Genomic DNA, 26,688 nt, shown 5'->3' on the forward strand with positions numbered 1-26,688 from the left:
TGTTGCATTTTTGCTCGCATTCATTCAAAATGATAAAAAGAGTTAGCAGAAAAAATTGAATTGTTTATCGATTATTAAATATAAATTTCTTTACTTAGAATTTAATATAAATTAATAATAATTCAGTGATGCAAAATTTTGTTAATTTAAACTTTGTTATGCAGGTTGATAAATTATCATTTTTTACTACACATAGGCATTTATATTTTTTTAAGCATCAAATTTATTAAATGTATGTAAGTACATTAAATTGTATCTTTAAAAAAAAATACTATATTCTTTCCATTGAATTTTATAATTTTAATTTATCAAAATAATCAATACCAATGCTTAACAAAGATACTTTTTACATTTTTTTAAGTTTTCTGTCACGTGTTTAAATTATAAAAATATAATTCTAATTATTCATGTATAAAAATAAATATTATATCAATTAATTATGTTTTATTACATTATGTTAGTTTCCAATCTTTCTCGATTTTATTTTGTTCAGTGAGTTTCAAGATCTAACAATACTTTATTCACAGCATTTTTTTGTTAAAAGATTACCGTTTCACTAAAAAAAAAAAAATATATATAATTGATTTAATGAAAATGTTTTATAATATTATCACTTGTGTTAATATTTTCACCAACGCAATTGAAAGCTGATAGCAAGCATGCATTAAATTAACTCACGTAAAACGCATATTTTTATTTAGGTGCGATAAATTTGAAAAGTTACTGAAATACAAAACCAAGCATTAGGTTTATAGGATATCCTTTTCTTTTCATTTTTTTTTTTTTTTTTTTTGGCAAACATCGCAACAACCGTTACTAAGAAACCTTTCCATACAGTAGTTATTCGGTGGTATTACTCACGGTACATTATCATTACACAGTAAAACTGGGTGGAGCAGTATTCATCTGGAAACAGGTAGAAGAGTATAAAAATAAAAATATAAACTAGGGAAAAATGACACGGAAGGGACTTCGATTTTTGTCACCACAGGTTGTAATACGTTATTATTGTTGGTGTTGTTGGTTTTTTTTTTTTTTTTTTTGTATTGTACAAGGAAACTTCCCTCATAAAGCTTTAGTTTTATTACTACCCTGTCGCATTTATTATTTTGTATTTTTTTTTTCAAATAAAAAATAATCATACAATCATACATTGTACAAACGACTAAGTATACTTGTATAAAATTATATAGCAATAAACTTATTTAATATATTTATTTTTTTTTCTGTTGTATAATATCATTATTATTAATTATATATAATACAAAAGCAAGAGGTTAGAATTTACAATTATTTTAAAACAGAAACAAATTATAAAGTGAAATAAACTATTATATACGCGGAAAATTAGTTTTTTTTGAAATCAAAAATCGATTTATTCTGATAAGAAATTACTAAAATAAATTACCTAATTAATTTCAAAGTCAATCTTTTAAAATTGATATAAGTTAAAACATGGAGTCGTGTATAAGCTAATACAAAACTTATTGAATACAAGTAAGCAAAATTGTATTGATAAACCATTAAAACTCGAACTTTCAAAATTATAAATTTTATAAATTATAAATTTCAAATGTTTATAATTTTAAAGAATTTTTTCAAAATTTTAACTTTAAATGCTTAAAACAAAAACTGAGTTTGTATTTTTATTATAATGAAATTTCTATGAAGAAAATATAAAGAATTTTTTATTATATATGTTTAAGCCTTATATATATAAAATTAAATTTTTTATTAATTATAAACTATAATATTTTGCTTTTTTTATAAGATTTTGTTACATTCTGTAAACTTTTAAACTTAAAATGTTTATAAAAAGAACTGTGTGATGTTATTTGATATTTTTAAATCATTTTAAATCTTGAATTAATAATGTTCTGGATCTTAATTATTAATTTATAGAAATAATACTAAAAATTCAAAATGTTTATAAATAAATGAATAAGACTCAAAATACTTTTTTAAATATTGTATGTTTATACAATTCTATTATAAGTATTCTATGTAAGTTTTGAGTATTTCTAGTTATTGGTTTATTTTTTTTTTTTTTTTTTTAATTATGAATACATCAGAATAAAACTAAACTTTTTTAAAAATTGTTATAACGTATAAATTCCCGTTTTATTGTATATTTTTGGTTTCTACTGTGATAAGGAAAATTACAATGAATCTTTACTTTTGATCTTTAAAAAACTAACAAAATCTAATTTTCTACCAAAAACCATTCTTTATGCTGAAAATCAAATCAATTTTTCGTTTATAAAATGTATCTTCAGATACAAAAAATAACCCATCTTTGCAAAACCAATACATTCTTCTGAGAATTTTGAATAGTATAAGATATTATATAATATATTCCATATAAATTTTGCATCGTTGCATATTTGACCAAAATCGTTTCTTAACAAAATAAAATATAATAAAAAAAAATATGGTTTTCAAGTTAAATTTAACTATAAAACTACATTGTAATTTGTAATATATGGAAATTCATACGAATAAATATGTTTATATACATAATAAGACATATTATAATATCAAATTTTTAGTATTTATGTTCAATAACCAAAGTAATAAATGATAATATTGTCAATGGTTGTGTATATTTTTCAAAATGATTGTTATGTACGTTCACTGAAAATAATATTTAAAAATAATTTACTATGTTTGTTTGATACATAAATATTGAATTGTAATAAATATTACTTACAAGTTGTTCAATACCTAAACAATGGTTATAATACCTATAATATAACACTCTATCATAAGAAAAGTTATATTGTGCTTTATATTTTATATAATATAGTTTATAATTGTATTGTTGTTATTATTTAAATTAGTTCTAAATAATAAGAATTTTTGCATAATTATTTATTTTATTATAGACAATACTATTAGTATTTTTAAAAGAAATTTTTATTAAACTATTTAAAGGCGTCAATTTAGGCTATGGATTTTCAAGGAAGTCATATTATAATTAATAAAGTAATAGATATTTGAGTTTCAAATATTTCATAAAATTCCTGTCCGATTATGTTAATAACAGACGGCATAATTACGGTTATCCAATATTGAAGAAATCTACATATTTAACAATCACTTACCTCATTTATATTATTAACCATATAATAGTTATGCATTACATTTATGCAGTAAACATAAAATATATTTGTTTTCTATCTTATTATATTTTAGTGGCAATTATTAACTCAATATATTTTCAATATTATTTTTAACGAACAGAATAATTAAATGCAATTTTTAATTGCATTACAAAATTCCATTGTAAACTTATATTGTACAATATAATATAAAATATAAGTTTATGAAAAATAATTAATAATTAAATGAACCCCAAAAATCTTTAGGATATCAATTGTTTACCATTTAATAATATTATACAGTGTATAAACAAGTCATACAAAAAAAAAGCTCAATGTTTCTTCCACGAAATTTTCACTTTGATTATGAATAGCTGTGAAAGACTTAATAGTTACATTTAAATTACGTGCAATAATAAAATGTAGTTATGTACATTGTCGTTCACTGTTCAAATTGAAAATGGTTTAATAGTTCCACAAAAATTAAGCGAGATGTTGTATTTTTGTGGAACTATTAGACCATTTTTAAATCCAAATCAATTATATTTTACACGGAAGAAATTATTCAAAAGTATAATTTCACCTAATCGTGTTTTAAGTAAAACATAAAAGTAAATTTTTATACAAAAAGAAAGTATACGAGTATATACATTATAACTTTTAAATATAGTTATATAGAAACCTCATGGATATAAAAACAAATAGTTGTAGCTTAGCTACGACTGACTATGATAATGATCATAAATTTTCAGAAAATTAATAGATTATGATTGGTAAAACTAATGTTTTAGAGAGAACGATTATAAAAAGTTACTGTTCCTCTCATTAATATAACTCAAAATTCATAAAATATAATTAAAAATATTCTAGAAATAATATTATTTTTTTAATATTCATATACATTTTATTAAAAGAAATTTAAAAATTTTTGTCTGTAAACAAAAATTAAATTTAAATTTTTTGTTTGTAAATAAAAAAAAATTGATATTTTAATTTAAGAATTATCTTAAATTGTTCTTACTGCAATCAAAAAATATCAATAAATATACATTTATTCTTTTATTAGTATCTTTAAACTTGTATTCCTTTTTACAGACTGCAAATAATTTGCATGTTTAAAATATACCTATTCATATAAATATTAAGACAATTTTTTAATATTAGTTATCAATATTCAATATGTTATAAGAAGAGAAACATATTGTGTGTTATAATGGATGTTATTTAAAAATGTTGTATATACACAAGAATAAAACAAAAAAAATTATCAATTATTACGACACATTTATTATAAACAAACTATCGACTTTTAATTATTTTTAACATTAAATCGATATGAAATGTATTTAAACACTTGTGAAATTAAATACTTGCCGTTTATTTTTTATAGAAAAACTACTTGATTATTTGGAGTGCTTTATACCCACATTATAAATTTATATAACCTTCATATAAAATAAGTATTTAAATGTTAGAAGTAAATGGTGATTAGTTGTTCAAAAGTCAATATTGATGTTTCTAGCAAAGTGAATAATTTTATAAGTGATATTGCAATCACTTTTAAAGTATTAAATTTATTTGTAATATTTTATTAAAAATAAGAAAACCTTGAGTGCATAATATAATATTATACCTGAGGTAAACTGTGGGGCAGAGTTCGTCTGGGAACTGTGGGCCTAACCGGCAATTGACTAACAAAGGGCCTCAGCGACAGCTATAATTAATAATTATTCACTTAATTATGATGATTTATTGTTTTCGCCAAAAATGGCCATAACTAAATACGCTTTATTATAATACTCAAGGCAAAAAAAAAAAGTAAAATGGTTTTTAGTTTTATTTAAAATGATTAATTTTAATATTATATGCCAATATGCCACATATTTGTAATAAACTAATTACAGGTGTATGGACGTTTTTAATAATACAAATAACAAAAGTAATAAAATAAAAAATAAATAAAACATATCTGTATCAATTATTACAATGTTATTTTTCTAAATTAAAGTTTAACTTTTGGATAGTTGTTTGCATAAAATATATGTATTTGAAAGTAATTAAATTATATTTAAATTTACATTATTTTAACTAAATAAATATGATTTAGCTTTCTGTTTTTCCTCATATTGTAAATTTTATTTTAAAAACTTGAAGTATCAAGATATTATTTTAATAATTTTAAGTTTATTAACCAACGATATTGTGAATTCGCTATGATTATTTATAAATCTCACTTCGAATTACTTTGAAATCATTGTTTATTGATTGATAATTTTCTCTCAACAATGGATATTTTAGGGTACACAGTTCTAAAAACAGTTTATCTCAAAGTTCATTGTTCCACCTGATAAATTTATATTTATCGGAACACAAATATATTTGTTACTCTCATGGTACTACCAAACAGACACCGATGCAGCACACTATATCTGGTTAATTTAATTTAAATAAACAGTTCATATTATATATTTAATAAAACTATTTTTATTTAGATAATTCTATATAGCCACACAGATAAGGAGACCTCACTAACTGAATATTGTTAGTTTAGAATTTAGGACAATTCAATACAGCTGAGGTGTACAAGAAAGTACGGCATACAAAATACAATAATTGTATTTTAACATAGTGTATAATAACTTTTTCATAGTATGAACACGGAGTTATTTATGAATGATGCATCTTCAATATTAAAAATTGTTATCACAAAATTAATATAACGTTTTTATATTCTATATTTCATATTATTGTATTATTGAATTTAATCAAATTATATATTATAAAGTGTACAGTTAAAAGGTTACAATAGTTTATAGATATTTATTATAAGATTGAATAAATTAACTGAAGACCAAAAATAGTTTTTACGAGAATTAATAACAGAATAATTATTTTTTATAAAAGGATAAATATACATCAGCTTATAAATCATAATTTAAAATGTTATTTTATAAATAATGAAAGTTAATTTCTGTCACACTGACGAAGTAATTAAAGTTAAATTAATTTCAAAAACATAAGAACGGATAATTATCTATATTCTGTACCTATGTTACTTTTATAATGCTATATATTATACTATTATCATAAATATCAATGAAACAATAATAATTATAAAAATGCAAGATAGATTCCATCTACAATTTCTTAATTTGTATACTGATTAAAAATACAATAATGTAGTTAGTTTATTGTATACTGACTTATTTGAATTGTATGTTAAAGTTAAATAATATAATGTTAAAAATAAAAAAAGTAAACAATAAAAGTTGATTCGTTTTTAAAATGATTTTAAAAAATAAAATAAAAACGTATTAGTATGATTTATATTTTACTTTGACAATTAAGTTCGACTATTTGATTATAAACTGTTTCTTTAAATATTATGAAATGGACTCTGTTAATTATTTGTTGTTTTTTTTTTTTTTTTTAATGTTCCAAAACGAAGTCATAAATATATAATGGTACAGTCTATCAATATATGTTCGAATGAGTGTGTATGCGTGGGTGAAATACTTAAACTATTAACCCTAAATAAACCATTTCATTGTTTATGTTAAATAAATTAATACAATAATTCATTAAAGCCATCGCATTTTATGAACGATATAATAGTATAAAATATGTACCTACCCTCGTATATTAGCCTATCGCTTTTTTTTATTTCTTTTAATCGCTTATATGTAAGGTACGTGCTAAAACTGAATTAATTACAACATATATTGCGGTTATTACTAATAACAGTGCGGATAACTCTGAGTATTTTTGAATCATAAGAAATGATTTAGAATATTTGTAAATATTTGATAGTCGATGAGGTGTAATTTATACTAGTAAAATATAGGTACAATCACAATTTTAACAATTATAAAACCAGTTTATTGCAATAATATATTATGTTGAAATACATAAGCTATATATATATGAGTGTATATGCGTGTGTTTTTTATTATTAAAAAATGTCTACGAATTTGTATGAATAATGAACAGCAGATAGGTACATCAGCGTTTGTATGATACAGCATCAACCGTTAACTGTTTTCACAACAATACCATCTGAAATTACTGTTATTAATCATTTCGTTTCACTAAATATTTATACGAATACAATTTATTAATAAGTTTTCAATCGAATGTCCATTAAATCTTAAGGCAAGATAAATGTACGCTGTAAATACACTTAAATGAATCATTCATCGCTGGTATATTTAAAAAATGCAATTTCGTTATCTATATTAATTATTATGTACACATTGTACGCATGAATTGATACCAGAATAAGTTTGACATTTCAATTATTTTGGAAGATGAATCTTTAAATTAATTTATATTTAAATTTACTAGGTGTTATTTTAAAGAATTTATTCTCAGTAAAATAGTCATAAATATTTTAAACCAAAAATTGTATTACTCAACAAAAATACATTACTCTATTTGTTAGAAGTTTAAATATTAAATAAAAAAAATTGACGTTGTATTTTAATATAGAATAATTACAATTACTTTAAGTATGAAATAGAGAAATTTAAAAATACTGCCAACAAACTAATAAAAAAATAAATTATTATAATACAGGTAATAACTAATTAATATATAAAAAATATGTTTATTATTTAAATAAATATACAAAATATATATTATAAGTAATTTCCTAGGTATTATTGAATCATATTAATTTTAAACGAAATCATATTTTAAGAGAATGATACTTTGAGTATATAACTTGTCTTGTTTTCATAGGATATTTATTCTTAGTGTAGTAAGTGTATTCTGGTAATAAAACTTGTCAGATTTTACAATAATATGTGATTTTTTTTTTGTTTCTGCTATCACTTTTTAATGGTTCAAACCTTAATGGTTTCCTGTAAAAAGTTGAACTTAGTAAATACTTAGATAAAAATTAGTAATTGAGAGTATTTTTTTTTTTAATAATCAAATAACAATAACAAAATAAAAAAATAAATACATTTCAATCGAATTAAAGTAGCAGTTTAATACATTTATAATAATATCTAATTAAATGGGTGACTCATATTCATATTTGGTATATAATCTAGATATATAAAACTAAATCATTGGGATGTGTATAATAGTTAGACAACGGATATTGCGTATTATAACGAACATTCATAAAATTATTACCTATTCTAAACGCTGTTTCTGTTTATTAAATGGTCATGCTATTCAATATTGATTAAATACCTTAAAACAATGGTTCGTCTTTTTGTCAATGAAATAATCTTCAAATAATTAGTTGCAGTCAATGATCCTAGTTTAAATACCATAGCTTAAATTTGGTGCACAAAAATATAAACATTTAAATATTAAAGCATAGAAAAATTAACTAATTATTAAGAATATAATTGTATAATAGATTCAGCACAATTTATATTTTATAATAAGAAAAAAACATGATTATTATTGTAATTTTAATTTAATAATATTTATAAATTTTACACCTCAAATATCGTACTATTCAAAAATAATTGCATGTAGTATCCTTCATTATAGGCTTCTTAAATAGAAATAAATATTAGGTAGTTTAATATTCTATGATGTGGATTTATCCTTATTGACATTATTTTCATACAGTGTTGGTGTAATATTTTAACACCAATATTCAATAATTAATCCTGAAGATTAAATTTCCTATTAGAACTGAAATATTAATGAGAATTGTTTATTATTATTACTCGATTTATAATATTTATGTAGATTGTATATATTAAAATATGTAATATTATAGAATAATGAAATTATTTTTTCAATGTTTAATTAGCTGTTGACGCTACGCATTATAAAATTTAAACATTAAAATTTATATTAATATTATTATTTTATACTTTTATAATATTATAATACTCGTATAAATATGGTTTTTACATATACACGTATGTGTATATATTATGTATATATATATATTAAATATACTCGTAAATGTATAAAAAACCATAATGGTTTACTTACGGGTCTACAAAAAATATTATATTTTATAATAATTATATTACAAAATAAAAAAAACCCGTACACGAGTATACGTCATTCAAATTGAATGTAAAATAAAACATATTTAGGTCAATGACACTTCGAGGGATCTATAGATGAGGAAATTGTCATTCTAAAGAAAGTTTGCTGAAGTTATTGTCCAATCCCGAAAAAGGAAACCGCGTTATTTTCTCCGTAAAGATAACATAAAATATTATTCGTCTCACATATGAAATGTTGGGGATGATTTATGCAGTAAAGATAAACCTAGAACTACGACTTAAACGTTGAACGTGGGACAAATAAGATCGTTTAAACAATATAAGTATTCGAGAAAATTCCATATAGTTGGTTAGGGTCTGGTTAGGTGTGTGTGTGTATAATATAATATATCTATTTTTCGTTTATTGTATAGAATGATTGGGGTCATTATGGAGGATTATATGTATTTTTTATAGTGTTGCAGTCTAGAACTGAATTGAAATAGTTAATTAAACAGCTAACAAAAGTCACGTACATGTTTATTAAACAATGTTATTTATTTATTGTATTAGTCACAAATAAAAGTTACTTGATGTTCAATAAAACAAAAACGTATATAGACTTTTCCAACTGTATCAATTGTAATGTATACTCATAGTTATGTATACGTGAAAAATAATTTAATAAAATAAAACTAAACAAATAATAATATTGATATTGAATATGTGTTTCACTTTTAATAATAAAAAAAAAATCATCTAAAAATGTAAAACAATTATCATGCAAAATACATTAACGCTAAATGGCCATGATTTCTCTTATAAAACCAAATAAATATAAGAGTATATATTAATTACGTGTACCTACCATTTAATCAACAATCATAATGATAAATACCTACTTAATAAAGATTGCATAATTTAGGAACGGTTCCGTGTGGAAGCCGACGTTGCGGTTAATAGAGCCAATATGTTGACAAGACTTTGGAAGTACGCTGGTCCCGAAGTCATGGACTCAGAATATCTGCTGCATGCCGGCGTGATTTCCATGGTAGAGTTTGATGATGACATATTTGCGGCGGGTAACTGTTATGATCAGCACCAGTACAAGCATTATCAGTTATTTTGTCCATATGCGTACCGGCTGCCTAAGGGCGAGGGTATATTGGCTAAGGACTTGGCCGTTGAATACAAGTACTTGACTAACGCCAGTGAATGGTTTTTTATCGCCCGGAAGACCGCTGAATCGGTCATACAACGCAACAATCAGTATAAACATGGTAAGCGCATATGCACGTTTTGATTTTTATAAACCATAAATGTATAATTAAAGTTTTTTTCTATCAAAATATATGCCTATCAAGAACACGACAAATTATATAGATCTAGTGTAGTATTTAAGGGTAATCTTTCCTTTCATACATTTGGAAGTTAAGCCATAGTTTTTCATATTTATTTTGAAATTGTATCTATAATAATACAGTACTCGAAAAATTAGCATAAAATAAAATTCAAAAAGTAGGTAAGTAGGTAACTATTCTACCGCTGTATAGTAGATTTTGAGTTTACTTCGTCATTGATTTCTGTAATAGACGTTAGAACTAAATTTTATAACTATTATCTCATAAAAAATACAATATCGTATTTAAACTTACCATACTCTAAATGTATATTTTAATTTTTCTTATTATCTAATTGGGAAAAAATATGATATTGTTTTTTATATTAGATAATAGTTACAAAATATAGTTCTAACATCTATTACAGAAATCAATGACAAGGTACACTCACAGTCCAGATTACAAGAAAAAATAAATATATTTAGAGTATGGTAAGCTTACAAAAAGTAATACAGTATTAATTAGTAAATTAGTTAAAAATGTTTTACATTTAGTATAATATTATGTACTAATAGATATTTTTTTTAATTTAACATTTAAATCCCTAAAAGTAATAAGATATCAAAAAAGAAAAAAAATATATTAATTTGTATGATAAAAATCGTATAATGTTAAATATTTACATGGAAAATATTATAAGTATTTTCATTCTGAACTTAAAGAACTTTGGTAATTATTATGTTGATTATTTAATGTAAGCAACTAATAAAAAATAACTCTAAAAGTATATTTGGTAAATGGTATATCGAGTTAAATAATCAAATTTAAGAAACTAGTTATTTCAAAATTCAATTTTTACGAACCTAAGTATTGAAATTCAACAAAAAATATTTAAAAAAGAATTAATACTTTTTGAAAAAAATAGTATTAGAAAGTATTTAACTTTAAAACAATTCCCATTCTACAGAAATTGTATATATATAATAAAATTTAGAATAAAAGAAAAAAAAAATAGTAACATGAAAAACATTTTACTTTTATTGTTTTTTAAAAATAACACATATTGAATATCCCATAAATTTATAAGCGGATATTATTAATATTTTTTTCCTTAGTATTTTAATTGTATTGTTTGAGTGAAGAACTAAGAATTATTACTAAATTCGAGTATTCTTGGTACACACGGTTTTACAGTAATAGATAGATTTAACCAAGAATACTTAATTTTTTGAAACTTAAACAAATCATTTTTTTTTTTTTTTTTTGGCAGTTGGATCAATAAATAAAATAATATTTTTTGCTGCAAAATGTATCTATTTTTGAAATAAAAAAAAAATAATAATAAAAAAGCTTCAACGAGACTAAAATGTACAATCTAATGAAAAAAAATATATTAATTTTTTTATTTGATTCTTAATTTTGGCTTTAAACCATAAAATTAAATTGTAGGAATAATCTCCACAAGCTCATAGTGTAATCGGAAACTACCGGAATTCAGATAATAAATCAGTAGCTTCCCGGAACAACAATAATTTTGAATAATAACCATTAAACCATACAATAGCTACACCCTAATAAATAGTAGGTATTGATAACTGGTCGGGTTTTAAATAGACAGGTATATTTAGGTACGATAATAATATACACTTCTTGTTCTCTGATAATATGATTATGTTTATAGTCACCGAACAAATCCCAAGCTGTTTGTTATAAAAACAGAAACATTGTATTATCATTTATTGATATAAAGTATAAGTTCATTGTATTTTTTTAATAAAAACAATAAAATTGAGATAATAGCATATTCAAATTACTTGTATTTATTTGATTTCCGGTTTGGACTGTTTTTATTCACATGAGGAATGATTTTTTTTTGTATTTATAATAAAATTACACACAATTTCATATATTTTTAATAGAAACAAACTATATATGCCTTTAAAGTATATTGCATATCAATTGACGTCAACTTTACAATAAAATATAAACTGTAACAATTCATCGATATAAATTCCATTTTTACGTTAGAATATTATCATTCACCTATCTATTTAGTATCAAAAGTGGTATAAAATATCTATTGTGTGAATATAAGTTCTTGTTATAGTTATGGCGTAGAGAAATAAAATGTATTTGTTTATCCAAATGGCTTCTGATAATCCAGTTTACAATATAATCATATATGTATATTTTCATAAAAAAATAAATTATAATTAATGATAATACTAATTCATAAAATGATGATTGGATTTTAAATAAGTCAACATAAATGTTTTACTTCTTAAAATAATCAGGTAATAAATAATAATTTAAATCATATATATATATATATATAATGTTAAAGTTTACGCTATATAAAAACTATATTGTTTTTGTGGGTTCTTATGTAGTATTAAAACTTAATAGATGATAATTGTTTTTAATTTATTTCTCGTTTAAGTTTATTAAGATGATAGTAATTCAGAACTTTTCCAATTATTAATTACCAAAAGAAAAAAAAACTATTTTAATCCATAATTATTGATTAGTTAAATAACAATAGAAACATTAATTTAAATAAGAAAACCTTTTATTTACCATACTTTTTTGTTGTGTATTATAAATTGAATGCACTTGTTATGAATAATAGAATATAAAGTAGTTTATCAAAAAATAATAGTTGTAATTAAAATTTTTCTTGAAATATATAATGCTTAATAATAAACCCTCAAAATCAATAATATCGGACTTTGATCAGTTTAAATTTGAAAATAAATAAATTAAAAGAAACAAAGCTGAAATTATTAATATTTAAAATATATGAGGATATTTATAAACAATTAAATACACTTAAAAAATATATTACTGGGTGAGTGGGTGGGAGAAAGTGGTGGAATACCTATTCACTTTTAACGAGAAAAAGTAGAATATAATTAAGTATAAACGTCATATCGTAAAATATAATTTGTCAAATTGTATAAAACTACATCTCTCTGATAATTATGCTGGCACATTTCACAAACATATTTATATAATACAATTAAATAGTTAATCATTGCAATCAGCAAGTTTCTTTGAACCATTGTCCATCATTTACATACAATTATGTAGTAGACAAGTCTTTTAATAATGTCATAAGTATAATTATTTTGTTGTAAAATAATTGATATAGAATGATGTTTCATCAAGCAATTATTATCAGTAACAACAAATAACTTATTAAAGCAAGCTTTGTAGCACTGCAACTTTAAATGATATTCTGTAATAAGTAAATATTATCTTTAAGTATTCTTTTTTTATATCAATAACATTATGTCATATGAGTTTATGTTTAAAAACAATTGGTGATTGATGTTTTATTTTATTTAAATATATCATATATTTGTAAACCAAAATATTAATAAATAATTATAAAGTAATCAAGTATAATAAAATGTACCAAAAAAAAATATTTTATAATTTAATATAAGCTGTTATTATACATTCAAAATTTACACTTTTTAATATAAAATAATATAATTATTTAGAGAAAACAAATGGAATCGGCCTACCGGAAAAATGTTGTTGTAAAAAATATATATTATTATTATTTAAGTATTTCTAAAAACAATATTGAAAATTGTGAATTAAAATTGTTATATAAATCCATACCTACCACTAGTTTTCTTGAAGAATCTTAGACATACGGTATAATTACTTTTGATTGATAGTGTTCACAATGCTTTTTCTTTTTAAATTTATGAATTGTATTTTTTATATATCTAAAGGATTAAATCTAAATATCATAACTTAGTATATTTTTTTATCATTGCAGTAAATAATGATATTTATAATTTTCTTATATAAACGATTTATTCATTTTGGACCTTTAAAACATATTATAATAACACTATAATAGTACATTAGTAAGTACAATTATTGCGTAGTACCTTTTTTAAATAATAAATTAAATATTGATGCAAAAATGATAGTTGGTATTTATTTAAGAATAGGATTTATTTCTCCATAATTTTTAAATTTCTGTAAAACCTTAGTAAATTGATGGTTATTAGGTATTTATAAAATTAATTACAATTAAAAAAAAAAAAATGTTGACTGTTATATTTTTAATTGATTAACGAAATATTTTAATTTTAATTTATGGAGTAAATTGTGATTAACTTATTATGGGTATATTATAACGTATTAGCAAAATAGATAGTATTTGATATCTTAAGCATTTAAGAAAATATCGACTTAGAGTATATTTATTTTTCATTCAATAATTATCGGAAATTTAAGAATTTAGTAATTTCTTTCGAAACCTAAGTAGACAATTACTATTAATTACCTTCTTACTGAAATGTTTGTTATAAACATAATTTCTTACTGCTTTATATATCAACCTGTTTTCTCATTGGCCACTTCACAAAATCGAATATCTCTTGAATTCACCATTCTGTAAACAACATAATAAAGTAAATTGCGCAAGGTAAATGTTTATCTAACTACTTTTTTTGCACATCGTTGGACAACACACGAATAACAGAATCAAAAAGCTCTGTGTGATTTTCACATAATGTTTAATCTGGTGTAACTAATATTGATACTACAAAGTACTTTTAGGAGTGTGTATCGTTTTAATCATGACTTATGGTATTAAACATAAGTTTATATAACAATGTAAATATATAATAAGATAACTGTTAAAAATGCGTTTATAAATACTTTATTTTTATTATGAATTTTCATGTTACTTAATAACGCATTTACAATAAATACATGAATTATATTTATAATTTAAATCATGAATTAAAATGTATAAGCCTTAAAAGTTTTAATCTTTTATGTTAAATGTAATAAATTATAATTAAACTAATTTGGAAGATTTCGTTTAATGTTTATAATTGTTTAACTTAGGAAGCCACAACAATAATTACCTATTCAATTAATATTTCAAAGTTTATAACATTGTTTTTATAATTTAGCTGAAAAAATTGGATGTTGAGCATAAATTCTATAGTAAGACCTTTTGGTATACATAAACAACATAAAAAAAAAAAAAATAATATAGTTAAAATAAAAAAAATAAAAATATTTTGTTTATACTCTATTAAAAAATTCAAACTTTACCTCGGATAGTATTGATATTTTATAGAAATCTTTGTAATATTATAAATATTATATAAGCATAGTAAATAAAATAATAAAATTTAGAATATTTCCAAATAGGTAGTACGAGATATTTTAAAGAATATGCCTAGAATTTCTAAGAATTTCTATAGAACGGCTATGATGAAACTTGTTTAGTAACATATAGTACTATATATATTATATATATATATAGCACTATAGATAGTTAAAATAATATTTATTTTTTGCTTTTAAGTTTGAAAAGTTTTTACTATCGTTATTAAGTGGTTAAGTACAATGATTCGTATCAAACATTTTTTAAATTTTTTATGATTATATTTAAAATAACACAATTTGATATAAGTGGATATAAATGATAACAATATAAATTTATATTTAAAATATATTGAAATTAATTAATACATAGTTCATATAACTTTTATTTTTTGATAAACAAAGTAGTTACTTAATAATGTATTTCCATATCAATATTTAAATATATACTTAATCTATACTAGATTATTTAGTTTTTCTTTTAGATGTCATGGTGTCTAAGTAATACATTTGATTTATAAACTCTCATTCAATACTATTATTAATAAGTATCTTATTTTTTTTTTTTTTTTTTTTTTTTTAATAACACCAAACCTGAACAAATAAACAAATATAATATCATATTTTAACAGGTGAAAATCACATAGTTTTAAAATTCTTAAAATCCAAGATGTTGTTTAAATGTAGGCTATTAGCATTTTATTTATATATAAGTTATATTTAAGAAAAAAAAAGGATAAAAAATCATTAATTAATTATATATCATGATATAATATATTATTACGTAATTCAATATACATTGCAATAATTATTAGTTGTATTAGATTTAGTATTTCGATTAATTTGAAGAATTCATTTTTGTTTATTTCATTGTTTGGGTATGGAACTAAGCTTATTCCATTTAGATGGCTTTTGTTCCTCTTTTTGTTTCTTGCATTTTCTTAACTTCTTGATTATACGTCTGATATTGAGTGTAGTGTCGCGTGATTGGCACATTAATGAGCCATTCTTTGTCATCAAGTATCCAAATCAAGTAGCTTTATGTGTCCAATTCTGGCTCAATTTAAATATTAATTTACGATTTGATAGTTGTGTTACTGTTTGATTGTTATACATGTTAAAAAATAAGTTTTTAAATAATCATATATTTAAAATAATAAAGATAGATTAAAGTTTTATTTCATATTTTCATGCAATATGTTTTCATTTTGCATGATACATTTAAATAATTTAAATAAGAATGATTATGTTGGTAAAATGTATACCAACATAAATGTTAAGTATAGATTATACTTGATTATGTTAAACTAATGTTTACTCGTCAAGTACCCTCTTGGTATAAATAAAATATAAATATAGGATAATTAATAAAATAGTGAATTTAAATATGCAATAAAATATATACTATAAATATAGTTTAAATAAAAAGGTATTGCTTGAATGCCAAAAATGTTTTAAATATTATCCACAAATATTTTCAATATGTTTTTACAACAAAATATTATTAAAAAAAATAGATAAATTTTAGAGGAAAAATTATATATTTTTTTAAATTGAAATTTACTTTAAAAAAAATTTACATACTTGGCATATTATTATCGTTGTAATAATTTTTATTTAAAATTATTTTACTTTGGTTTTTTAATTAATATTTCTTATTGAGTATTATCCTTATATTTTGAATTCCAATAGATTGAATTATGAAAAATTACAAGTAATCTGAATATATTTTAACACGAGATTTAAAATGACGTCCATATTTATGAATCATACAAACAATGCTTTTGCACCCTTTGTAATTCATACTATGTTATGTTTTTTTTTGTATTTTAAAATTAAATAAAACAAACGAAAAATGTAAATTATGCCAGAAAATGGAGCATTTATGTTCAAGTAGAAGTAATACGTCTAAAAAAAAAAAATAAAATTTATTTTAACATGTCATGTTACAAGTTCATTAAAATAAGTTTGAAATAAATTAGATTCCAAAATTTTTCAATCATTAAATAATTACCTATTATAATACAGTAATCTTATATACGAATATTTTAATTAAGTAAATTCATTTTAATTTTTCTAAGAATAATGTATTTTTATTGCGGTTGTTTGTATCCTAAATATAAATTTAAACACTGGATATTTTATTATGTAACTTCTATAATGTAATATTTCAATTAAAATAAGTATTTATATTATATAAATCATTATGAACAAATGTTTACTTAGAAGTATTTAAAAAAATTTAAAAATAAAAATAATAAATACGAAATTGAACTAATCAGCTTTTAAAAACATATTGTAAAAGATATAATAATATGTCGGTTCATAAAATATAGTCACTTCCTTCCTTTGCACCAATTGCTCTACGCATTCTAGGAACAAGTCAAAAGATAAAATTATAGTTTATAATATTTATCAGTTGTATATGACTTAATTTTAATTTGTTTTTATGCTATATTTTTATAAATTAAACTTAAATTTGTCACATAATATTAATTATAAGGTATAATAATATTATTATATAAGCTAAATACTTTAAGAAAATTTATCGATATCAAAAATTTCAAGAGTTATTTGTTTAATAACGGTATATGGTGACAATTTATAATAAAAATATGTCATTGGTCAATGGTCAGGCAATAATAATATGTTCAAAAAATGATCATATAAATATTCTGTAAAAATTTCAAGTATTTACAATTCTTAATTTTTGAATAACACAAATGTATCAAAACTAACTTAAGGAGAATTACTTATTTAATAGTGAATACAATTTTGTAAAAATTCATAAAAAATAAATTTAATTTTCAGTTGTTTTTTTTTTTTTTAAATAAAGGTTGAAAAACTTATAAAAAAAAAAAAATGTATTAAATTTTTACTTTTAAATTTTAGATAAGCAATTAAAAAAAATGTATGAATTAATAAAATTCTTAACATGAAATAATTTAAAATGTTTTGAGATTATATGAATTCCATCAAAATTCTAAGTGTTAACTCTTATAAAAGTAAAATTACTATACATTTTTGTTTTTTTCAGTCACAATTTAAGACGTTATGATAAACTTGATTTTAATTTTTTAAACATACTTATCCAGTAAATAATATTTTTTGAATTAAAAAAAAAAAAAAAAAACTTTATGAAATTAATAATTGTTAATGTCTATGAATAGCTCAAAAAGAGTAAAGATATTTTTAAGATTATTTAATTTGTATAATATGATGATATAAATACTTGAGTGAACATTTCATGTTCAAGTACGTATTTGTACTTAAATTATAAATAATAAAGAAATAAATATATTCAAAAACTGATTTACTTGTAGCGTAAAAATGACTAGTTTTTATTTCATTTTTTATTAGTATTTTTTGGATTATAAAAATGTATATTAAAAATTTTTAATTTTGATTCGTATAAAGTACTAACAAGCTTAAGTTTTTTTTTTTAAATCATCCCAAAATCAAAGTATTTTTCAACTACTGAACGTGTAGTAAATATAAACAGTACAATCCACATGTATTGTAAAATCAATACATGCAGCGCTTTACTCGGAGTCTAAAAAAAAATATTATAATATGATCTATAATTTTACTATAATTATCAATTTGTGATGTTTTTAAAATGAAAAAAAGCTCTTTAAAATCATATACAAATAACCCATTGCAATAAATTATTCGCCGTACATATTACAAAATAATATAATATATTAATTATTTTTTGTAAATTGTTTATATCTCTAAAAAAATATTTATAAGAATTATATTACATACATTTATTTCATTACAATAAAAATGATGAAAAAACATGAATAATATCTTTTTATAACAATTTCTGCCAATAAAGCATTTACTATAAAAATTGAGTATTATTTATAATCTTTTTTTTTTTTTTTTTTTTATTGTATTACAATTGTAAAAAAAATGAAATAATATGATGTAGAATCATTTAATTGTTTATAAATTATAGAAGTAATCATCCTTTCAACCTGATGGATAAACACTTGAATTAAAATTTAATTTAGTCACAATTGGATACTTAAATTAAAAAAAATAAAATAAAAATACCTGGTGTTTATCATCTGTATACAAGATTAAGGAACATCTGGTACGATTTAACTATACAGAGAATTATTATGGTTATCTAATTAAATCTTTCTAAATTGGATTGTCGGTCTTCAAAACGATATTCATCATAAACTTAGTTAATTTTAACATTTTATTTAGTTATAGTACATTTGTACATGCGACTTATGTAATTGTTTTACAGTCCTTAAAATATGAAACTTTTTTTTGTGATCAATTTAAATTTTGACTTAAATTAATCTACGTTAGGTTTAATGTGTAGTATAAATGATTCAATGTTACAATAGAAATAGAGTATGATAGATAGTAAATACTATCAGATAGTTCTTCGTCAAAGTTACCATACACAAATGCATCCTAATGTTAGTAGGTTGAACATGATACGTATTTAGAAAATACCACGGGTTTTGCGAATACTTACACTTATAAGTATTACAAAATATAATTGTACTAATATTATGATTTGGTCATGTTCTAATAAGCCCAATCTGGCAATTTCTATTTTATATTATATTTTACCTGTACATAGCGTTGGGAAGAATTAAACAGATTCAGGAAGTTTATGGAATGAGTAAACTTTATTTGAAATTAAACATAATGGGCTTCAAGTGAAAGTATCCCAAGTACTACTTACAATACTACGGTTTAACACTGTACTCGAATAAATTATATGTTGAGTATACACTATACACAAATGATAAACGGTATCGGGACGGAAACACAATCACCAAAATTTACATAATATACATCTTTGACCCGATGGTGAAACTTACAGTCAGGCAATATGCGAAGTCATTGTTATCTATTATAAATTGTCGTATTTTATTGTAATAACTATTATGGTATCAATTCTACAGGGTATTATGTACTTTACAATCACAGTCACATATTTATACTCATTTTTTGATTTTATCTATAAACGGTAAGTGTATAAAACACTTAAAAATAAATAAATAAAATGACAAATCAAATAGATAAGTTTTAATTATGTAGGTCACTGGATCTAATGTATTGTAATTTAAAATAAATCATTTAACAATCAGTTTATATAGCAATTGAACGTAAATATTATAGTTTTTATTAAATGTATCAAATATTATCTTTAAAAACTTTAAACAAGGTCCTTGCATATATTTTTCAAAGTAAATATACGTTTTAAAATTAGATAATATTTATTTTTAAATAAAAAGTTTGTTCTGAAAAACTGTATCTAATGCATTTTGTAAACTTATAATTGTTTTAGACAAATATTTTTATTTTTAATTATAGTTTACTTTTACAGTTATATTTTTTTCCTTTCAAGATTCATTTTTTTTATATATTATTTATTGTTTTGCTTTTATTTCAAGTTGGTCTAATTGGACTCTTTCCAATACCAACTGAGAATATTACTTTTATTTTACTATGGTAGTAACGTACTCGATTATAATCCCTATAGTTAATTTACATTTCTAAAATTATAATATTATAAGGGAATGAAACTGAAAGTATTTAAATATATTATTTTAAATTAATATATAAATGCAATTTTTCGATTTTAGAACTAATTTATTGATTTTTCGAGGAAAAAAAAATATAATTATAAATTAACAATTCATCTATTCATCAACTAACTGTTAAAACGACTGTATTTATAAGAAAAAAATACAAATAACAAAACTTTTTATTATAAACCAGTATCTGTCACTAACAATTTTATACCTTAATTTGAAATAAATAATTAAATTGTTGAATATTCAGGGTTGATAATTGTTCTTAAATCGTGCACATTTTTTCAATACATTATATTTAAGTTATTGATTTACATTCAAATGTTATCATTATTTTTAAAATATTCAAAGCATCATTTAAAAACAATTAAATGCTCATTTAATTGTTCATCATTTATTGTCATTGGTATTTTAAAGGTAAATAATTCAATCAACTATTTAGCCAAAAAAAAAAACATAAATAAATAAATAAATAAATAAATAAATAATGACCGAGTAAAGTTAAAATTCTCATAAAATAAAATAATTCAACAAAAAATAATTTATTGATAATATTTTTACTCCTATTTTAAATTATTAACCTATATATATTTAGTCTATAGAAATTAAACTCGTAAGCAATAAAGTTGCATTGTTAATATATTTTTTTTAAATATACGCATTTTAAAGATTTTAATTTATTTTTGTTTAACAATTACAACGTTAGATATACGTTTACCTTAAAAGGATATCAATGAAATTATTGTTTCAAAAATTATTCAATAACTATAAAAACGATTTTATGTGGATACATTTTATCAATAATATGCTGCAAGCATGGGGATCTAACAACAAATATTGTAAGAATAATTTAAAAAAAATAATTTTTCTTTATTCTTAGCTGTTAGTGTTTTAATATTAATATCTTTAATATTAAAATATTGAATAGTAATATTTTATAATTATTAAAAAAATAAAATAATGCTAAAAAGATTATTAATGTAAGATATAATATTATAGGTAGTTAAAAATATTAATTTATATTATTATATTTTTTTCGGGTTTTTTAAATTTTAATTCAATATATAGAGTACATTATTATACCTTGACAATTAAAATATTTATCATGATTATTATAGTTATAATTAACTTCTAATATTGTTTTTAATCTTTATTAACCGTACTTTTATGTACAAAGTCATATTGACATAACATGTTTATAACGTTTTTTAAGTTAGGCAAATGTTATGTTTATATTTTTATTCTAGAATAAAATTTGAATAAACCGTATGGGTCAAATGGTCAAATATTTACTGGTTTTTGGTTGTTTTACATATTTAGTTTGACATAAGAGTTTTATTATGTAAGATATATAAGTTTTATGTAACTACATGAATACGGATACACATTATAGGATAATATAGCATCGTAATGATATGCACCAAACAGTAATTTGGTTTTTCTCTTAATGGTACTGTTTTTACTTCTCGTAGCTTTTATCATAATAAATAACTATTAAGTTCAATTTTTTTTCTAGCAAATATTTTATAAAATATGCAAAATATATTTCAAATAAATTTTTTTTTTTTTTTACCAAATATAAGATAAATAAAATTTAGTTACTTATCTTAGTTAATTATGGTATACTGGTGAACTATTATGAAAAAATCATAAATTATCTAATCTTTCTCAAATTAATTATTATTAATATATAATTAATTAATATTATTGTATATTTAATAATTATATTTAAAATAATAAATTGTAATGAAATAATCAAATTTTTTTTGTAGTTAAATATTTTCTATGCTTTAATGACAATTTTTTTCAGCAATCAATACATATACTTGGAATCAAACAAGTCATACAAAAAGTTTTCCTGACGACATTCTAGCAGTGTCGTACGAAGACGGAAAATGGAGCAAACCATATTATGATTGTGGAGGTGGAAATATATGGATGCTAACATACACTGTACCATTCTTTGCTTTCAAGGATGCTAAATATTTTTTCAAGTAAGTACCTATTTAGAAATGTCCATTTATACTTGTCAGTTAAGAATACCATTGTAAAACGACACATTTTACTTCAGGACTATAAGAAATATAATCCATTTGTATATCAACTAATATTCTTTTAAAAAGTTAATTTTTTTTTTTTAAATATTGTTTTAACATAATTTTATGTCATCAAAAAACTCTATTTTTAAAAGAAAAATGATATATTTTGCAACAAATTAAAAAACTGTAAACGATAGAAAAAAAAAAATGTAAGAAATAGAGTTATGAAGAAAAAAATAATAATAATAATAAATATTTATAAAAACATTAATAACGAAATAATAAGTGTATAGACACTATAGTTTTTTATACCTGTCTAATGCCGATTATGTTTTTTGTCTACATTTAGCATCTTTATTAATTGTTTTCATAAGTATCAAACACTGAATTACATATGTTTCAATTTATGTTATTTTTGTAATTAAAGTCAAGTTATCCATATTAAAAATACTAAAAAAAGACTTTGAATTCTTTTTCGAACACACAATCCAATTTTATGAATTAGTTTTCCGGAAGGGCCTACTTTTGTATTTCCTCGTTTTTAAGCTAGTAGGAATGTTTTATAAGGATGGCGACTACGTTTGGTTTTCGTTTCCCATGACGTATGTTAATGGCCATATTATTTTTTGTATATAAATATATATAATGATAATGAAAGGCACAAACGTCTCGTTCAGAAAAAATATGGTATAGAATTACTACCCCGTTATTTGAGTGTGATACGATAAGAGTTTAATATAACTTCTAATTATTAGAGGAATACTATTAATATTTAGTATTCTACAATTGGTAATGTACATTTAACTGATTTTTTGTTTGTTTTTAAAATTTTTTCACCAACTTATGTCATGTCAAAATATTTTTCAATAACACCAATACTCCAGTAGAAGATTATATTAGATAATGGTATATCAATAGGTTTTTTTTTTCTAGGGTAGTAACCGCGTATACAGTATAATGAGTATTATCTTCATCATTATTATTATTTTTTTTTTTTTTAACTTTATTTTAAAACAAACAATCTGTAATTAAATTTACAATAAGCATGTATGCTGATATATATAATAATTTGGCATGCAACACGTGACAAAAGAAGCCACCCAATAGCGACACTTTATAATCATTATTATTAAATTTAAATAGTTAATTCTATACCTAGTTATAATATAGTTTTGAATAAAAAATTATATTGTATTACGACATAGATATTTGAGTGTAAAATAATTATACTGAACGATTTAAAATATTATATTTTTAATCAACATCATAAACAGTTTTATAAAAACTGTTAATGGTTTAAAATTCATATAAAATATTATTTCTATGTAAATTAGTTTATTCAAAATATATATATATATATATATTTTTTTGTTTTTGTATTATCTATATTTAAAAAAATAATAAAACGAATTTTTCTTGGCATAGTACCATAGCTTTTATGTATTTCCAACAATGTACTGTTACTGTATGTTGTTTGCATATGATAGTTTTCAATATGTTTATTTTGTGATTTTGAGTAAATATTGAAAATTTATTCACATAATAATTTGATTTTTAAAGAAACAGTTCTTTAATAATATAACCATGTGACTTCATAATAATGTTACGTAAATAAGTTGAATATAAATTTAGTATATATGCATATTGGTTATTTTACCCTAAACAGTGACACTTTAATAACAACAATAAATTATTGTGTAGTTAAGACATATACACATCTATATAATTTTCAAGCTACAAATTTAAAAACACGAACATATTAGTTAGTTAAATATAGTAGTTGAAGGTATTATGAATATTACCAGTATATGTTAAGACCAAGGTTAGCTTATAAAATTATAGCTAGTGTTAAAAAATATATTTTGAACTGCAAAATTCTTATACCTAAGATTATCGATACATAGAATTAAATAGAAAACTATGATTTGAATATTATAATAATATCCATGTACTTAACTAAAATTAATTTCAATATGTTTTCCTGAGACTTTTCTATTATAGATTTATAGTTTTTAACTGTGTTATCCAAGTAATCATTGTATATGTATAGTCAATATATTAGGTACTCTTAAAATATGTAACCTAAATTACAAATAAATATTTCTGATAAAAAATTCGTTTGAGTTTTGCTTTTTATAAATAGAAAAATTTAGAAATTTTTTTCATTTTATGATTGCACAAAAAAGTATGAGTTTCATTAAAAATTTTAATGTTTATTTCAAAATCTCTTTTAAAAATATTATAAAAAGAAAAAAGAAAAAAATATTATAAAAATTACTGATAATCGTAGAAATTTGTAAATAATAAAAAAAAATTGTATTATATGTTTTTCTTTATTATAAATATTTAATATTTTTATGACAAAATAGCTATAAAATACATTTTGTTATCACTTTATCTATAATTGTAGGAAATATTGTTGAATATGTTACCTATTTAAGATCCAAACAACTAAGCTTTTAATAAAGTTTCACTGAAAAAAATATTTTTTAAATATAATGATATCAATATGTCATTTTAAATATTTCTTTATGCTATTTAAGTTACCGATTGATTACCTATTGTTAAAATTATACTAAAACGATATTTTAAAACATCTTGAAAAACGAAATTAATTTAATTTATTTGTCTGATTCCTGTTATTTCTATTTGAATTGTAGTTATATACAGTTAAATAATGAAATAAAATATATTACACAAAATAAATAGAATTTAAAAATATTTTACCATGTATAACATTTTACTTACGAGAACCACATATGACGTTTTGCAGTAAATACACGTCCTTACAAATATATACGTATGTTATTATTGAAGTAATATATTTATTTGTTAACAATTAAATGTTAAAATTTAATTACTCATTCTCACAGAAATGTATACCTAACGCATGGCATGTGGTGTTGTTGTTAAATCCAACAGAGTATTATCCAATACTCTTATTGTTTTATTAAAAAAAAAAAAAAAAAAAAAAAAAAAACAGTAGGTTACACGGCAAAAGTACAGACAAACTTTTACAGTAATGAAATATAATTGTACCACAGATTAATATTTTGGTACAGTAATTAATTCGGATCTATATTAATATAAAATCTAAATATTTATTTTTATATTTACGTATTGTATAAAATATAATATTATAACATTAAATTACTTAATAATTAATACGTAGTATAATTATATAATAATACTTAATTATATCTAATAGTTTGTATTTCTTTTTTATTACTATAAAATGTATTACCAAGCATGTAAAATAAAATAGTGTTTTAAGTTAATTTTGATTCTAATTATGTTTTGTATACATAGGAAAATAATTCAAATTTATTAAAAAGTATAATTGTGTTTGTAAAATTAGAAATGTTTGCGTTATTTGCCTGTATATTTCCAATTAAACGTAAGGAATGGTGATTTGAGTAAAAATAATGTGTACAATGTACATATTTAATTAAAATTAAAATTATGTCATTGCAAGGCTATACATACACACTGGTTACATATTTCTAAATTGTAATGATAGTAAGTGC

At 21.2% G+C, this 26,688-nt stretch overlaps 1 protein-coding gene across 4 annotated transcripts in view; it reads left to right on the top strand.

Annotated features, from left to right (window-relative positions):
• LOC112596689 (probable G-protein coupled receptor CG31760) overlaps nucleotides 1–26,688 on the top strand; it is a 127,674-nt gene that overhangs the window by 71,669 nt on the left and 29,317 nt on the right. For all 4 annotated transcript variants that reach the window (XM_025342454.1, XM_025342455.1, XM_025342457.1 and 1 more), the window contains 2 exons: nucleotides 9,993–10,347; nucleotides 22,933–23,116. In XM_025342454.1, the coding sequence (XP_025198239.1) occupies nucleotides 9,993–10,347; nucleotides 22,933–23,116 (539 nt within the window). The remainder of the gene's footprint in view (nucleotides 1–9,992; nucleotides 10,348–22,932; nucleotides 23,117–26,688) is intronic.

Source organism: Melanaphis sacchari, unplaced genomic scaffold (genome assembly GCF_002803265.2).
Source record: "Melanaphis sacchari strain LSU unplaced genomic scaffold, SCAv2.0 Contig33_pilon_pilon, whole genome shotgun sequence".
In the NCBI taxonomy this organism is placed as follows: domain Eukaryota; kingdom Metazoa; phylum Arthropoda; class Insecta; order Hemiptera; family Aphididae; genus Melanaphis; species Melanaphis sacchari.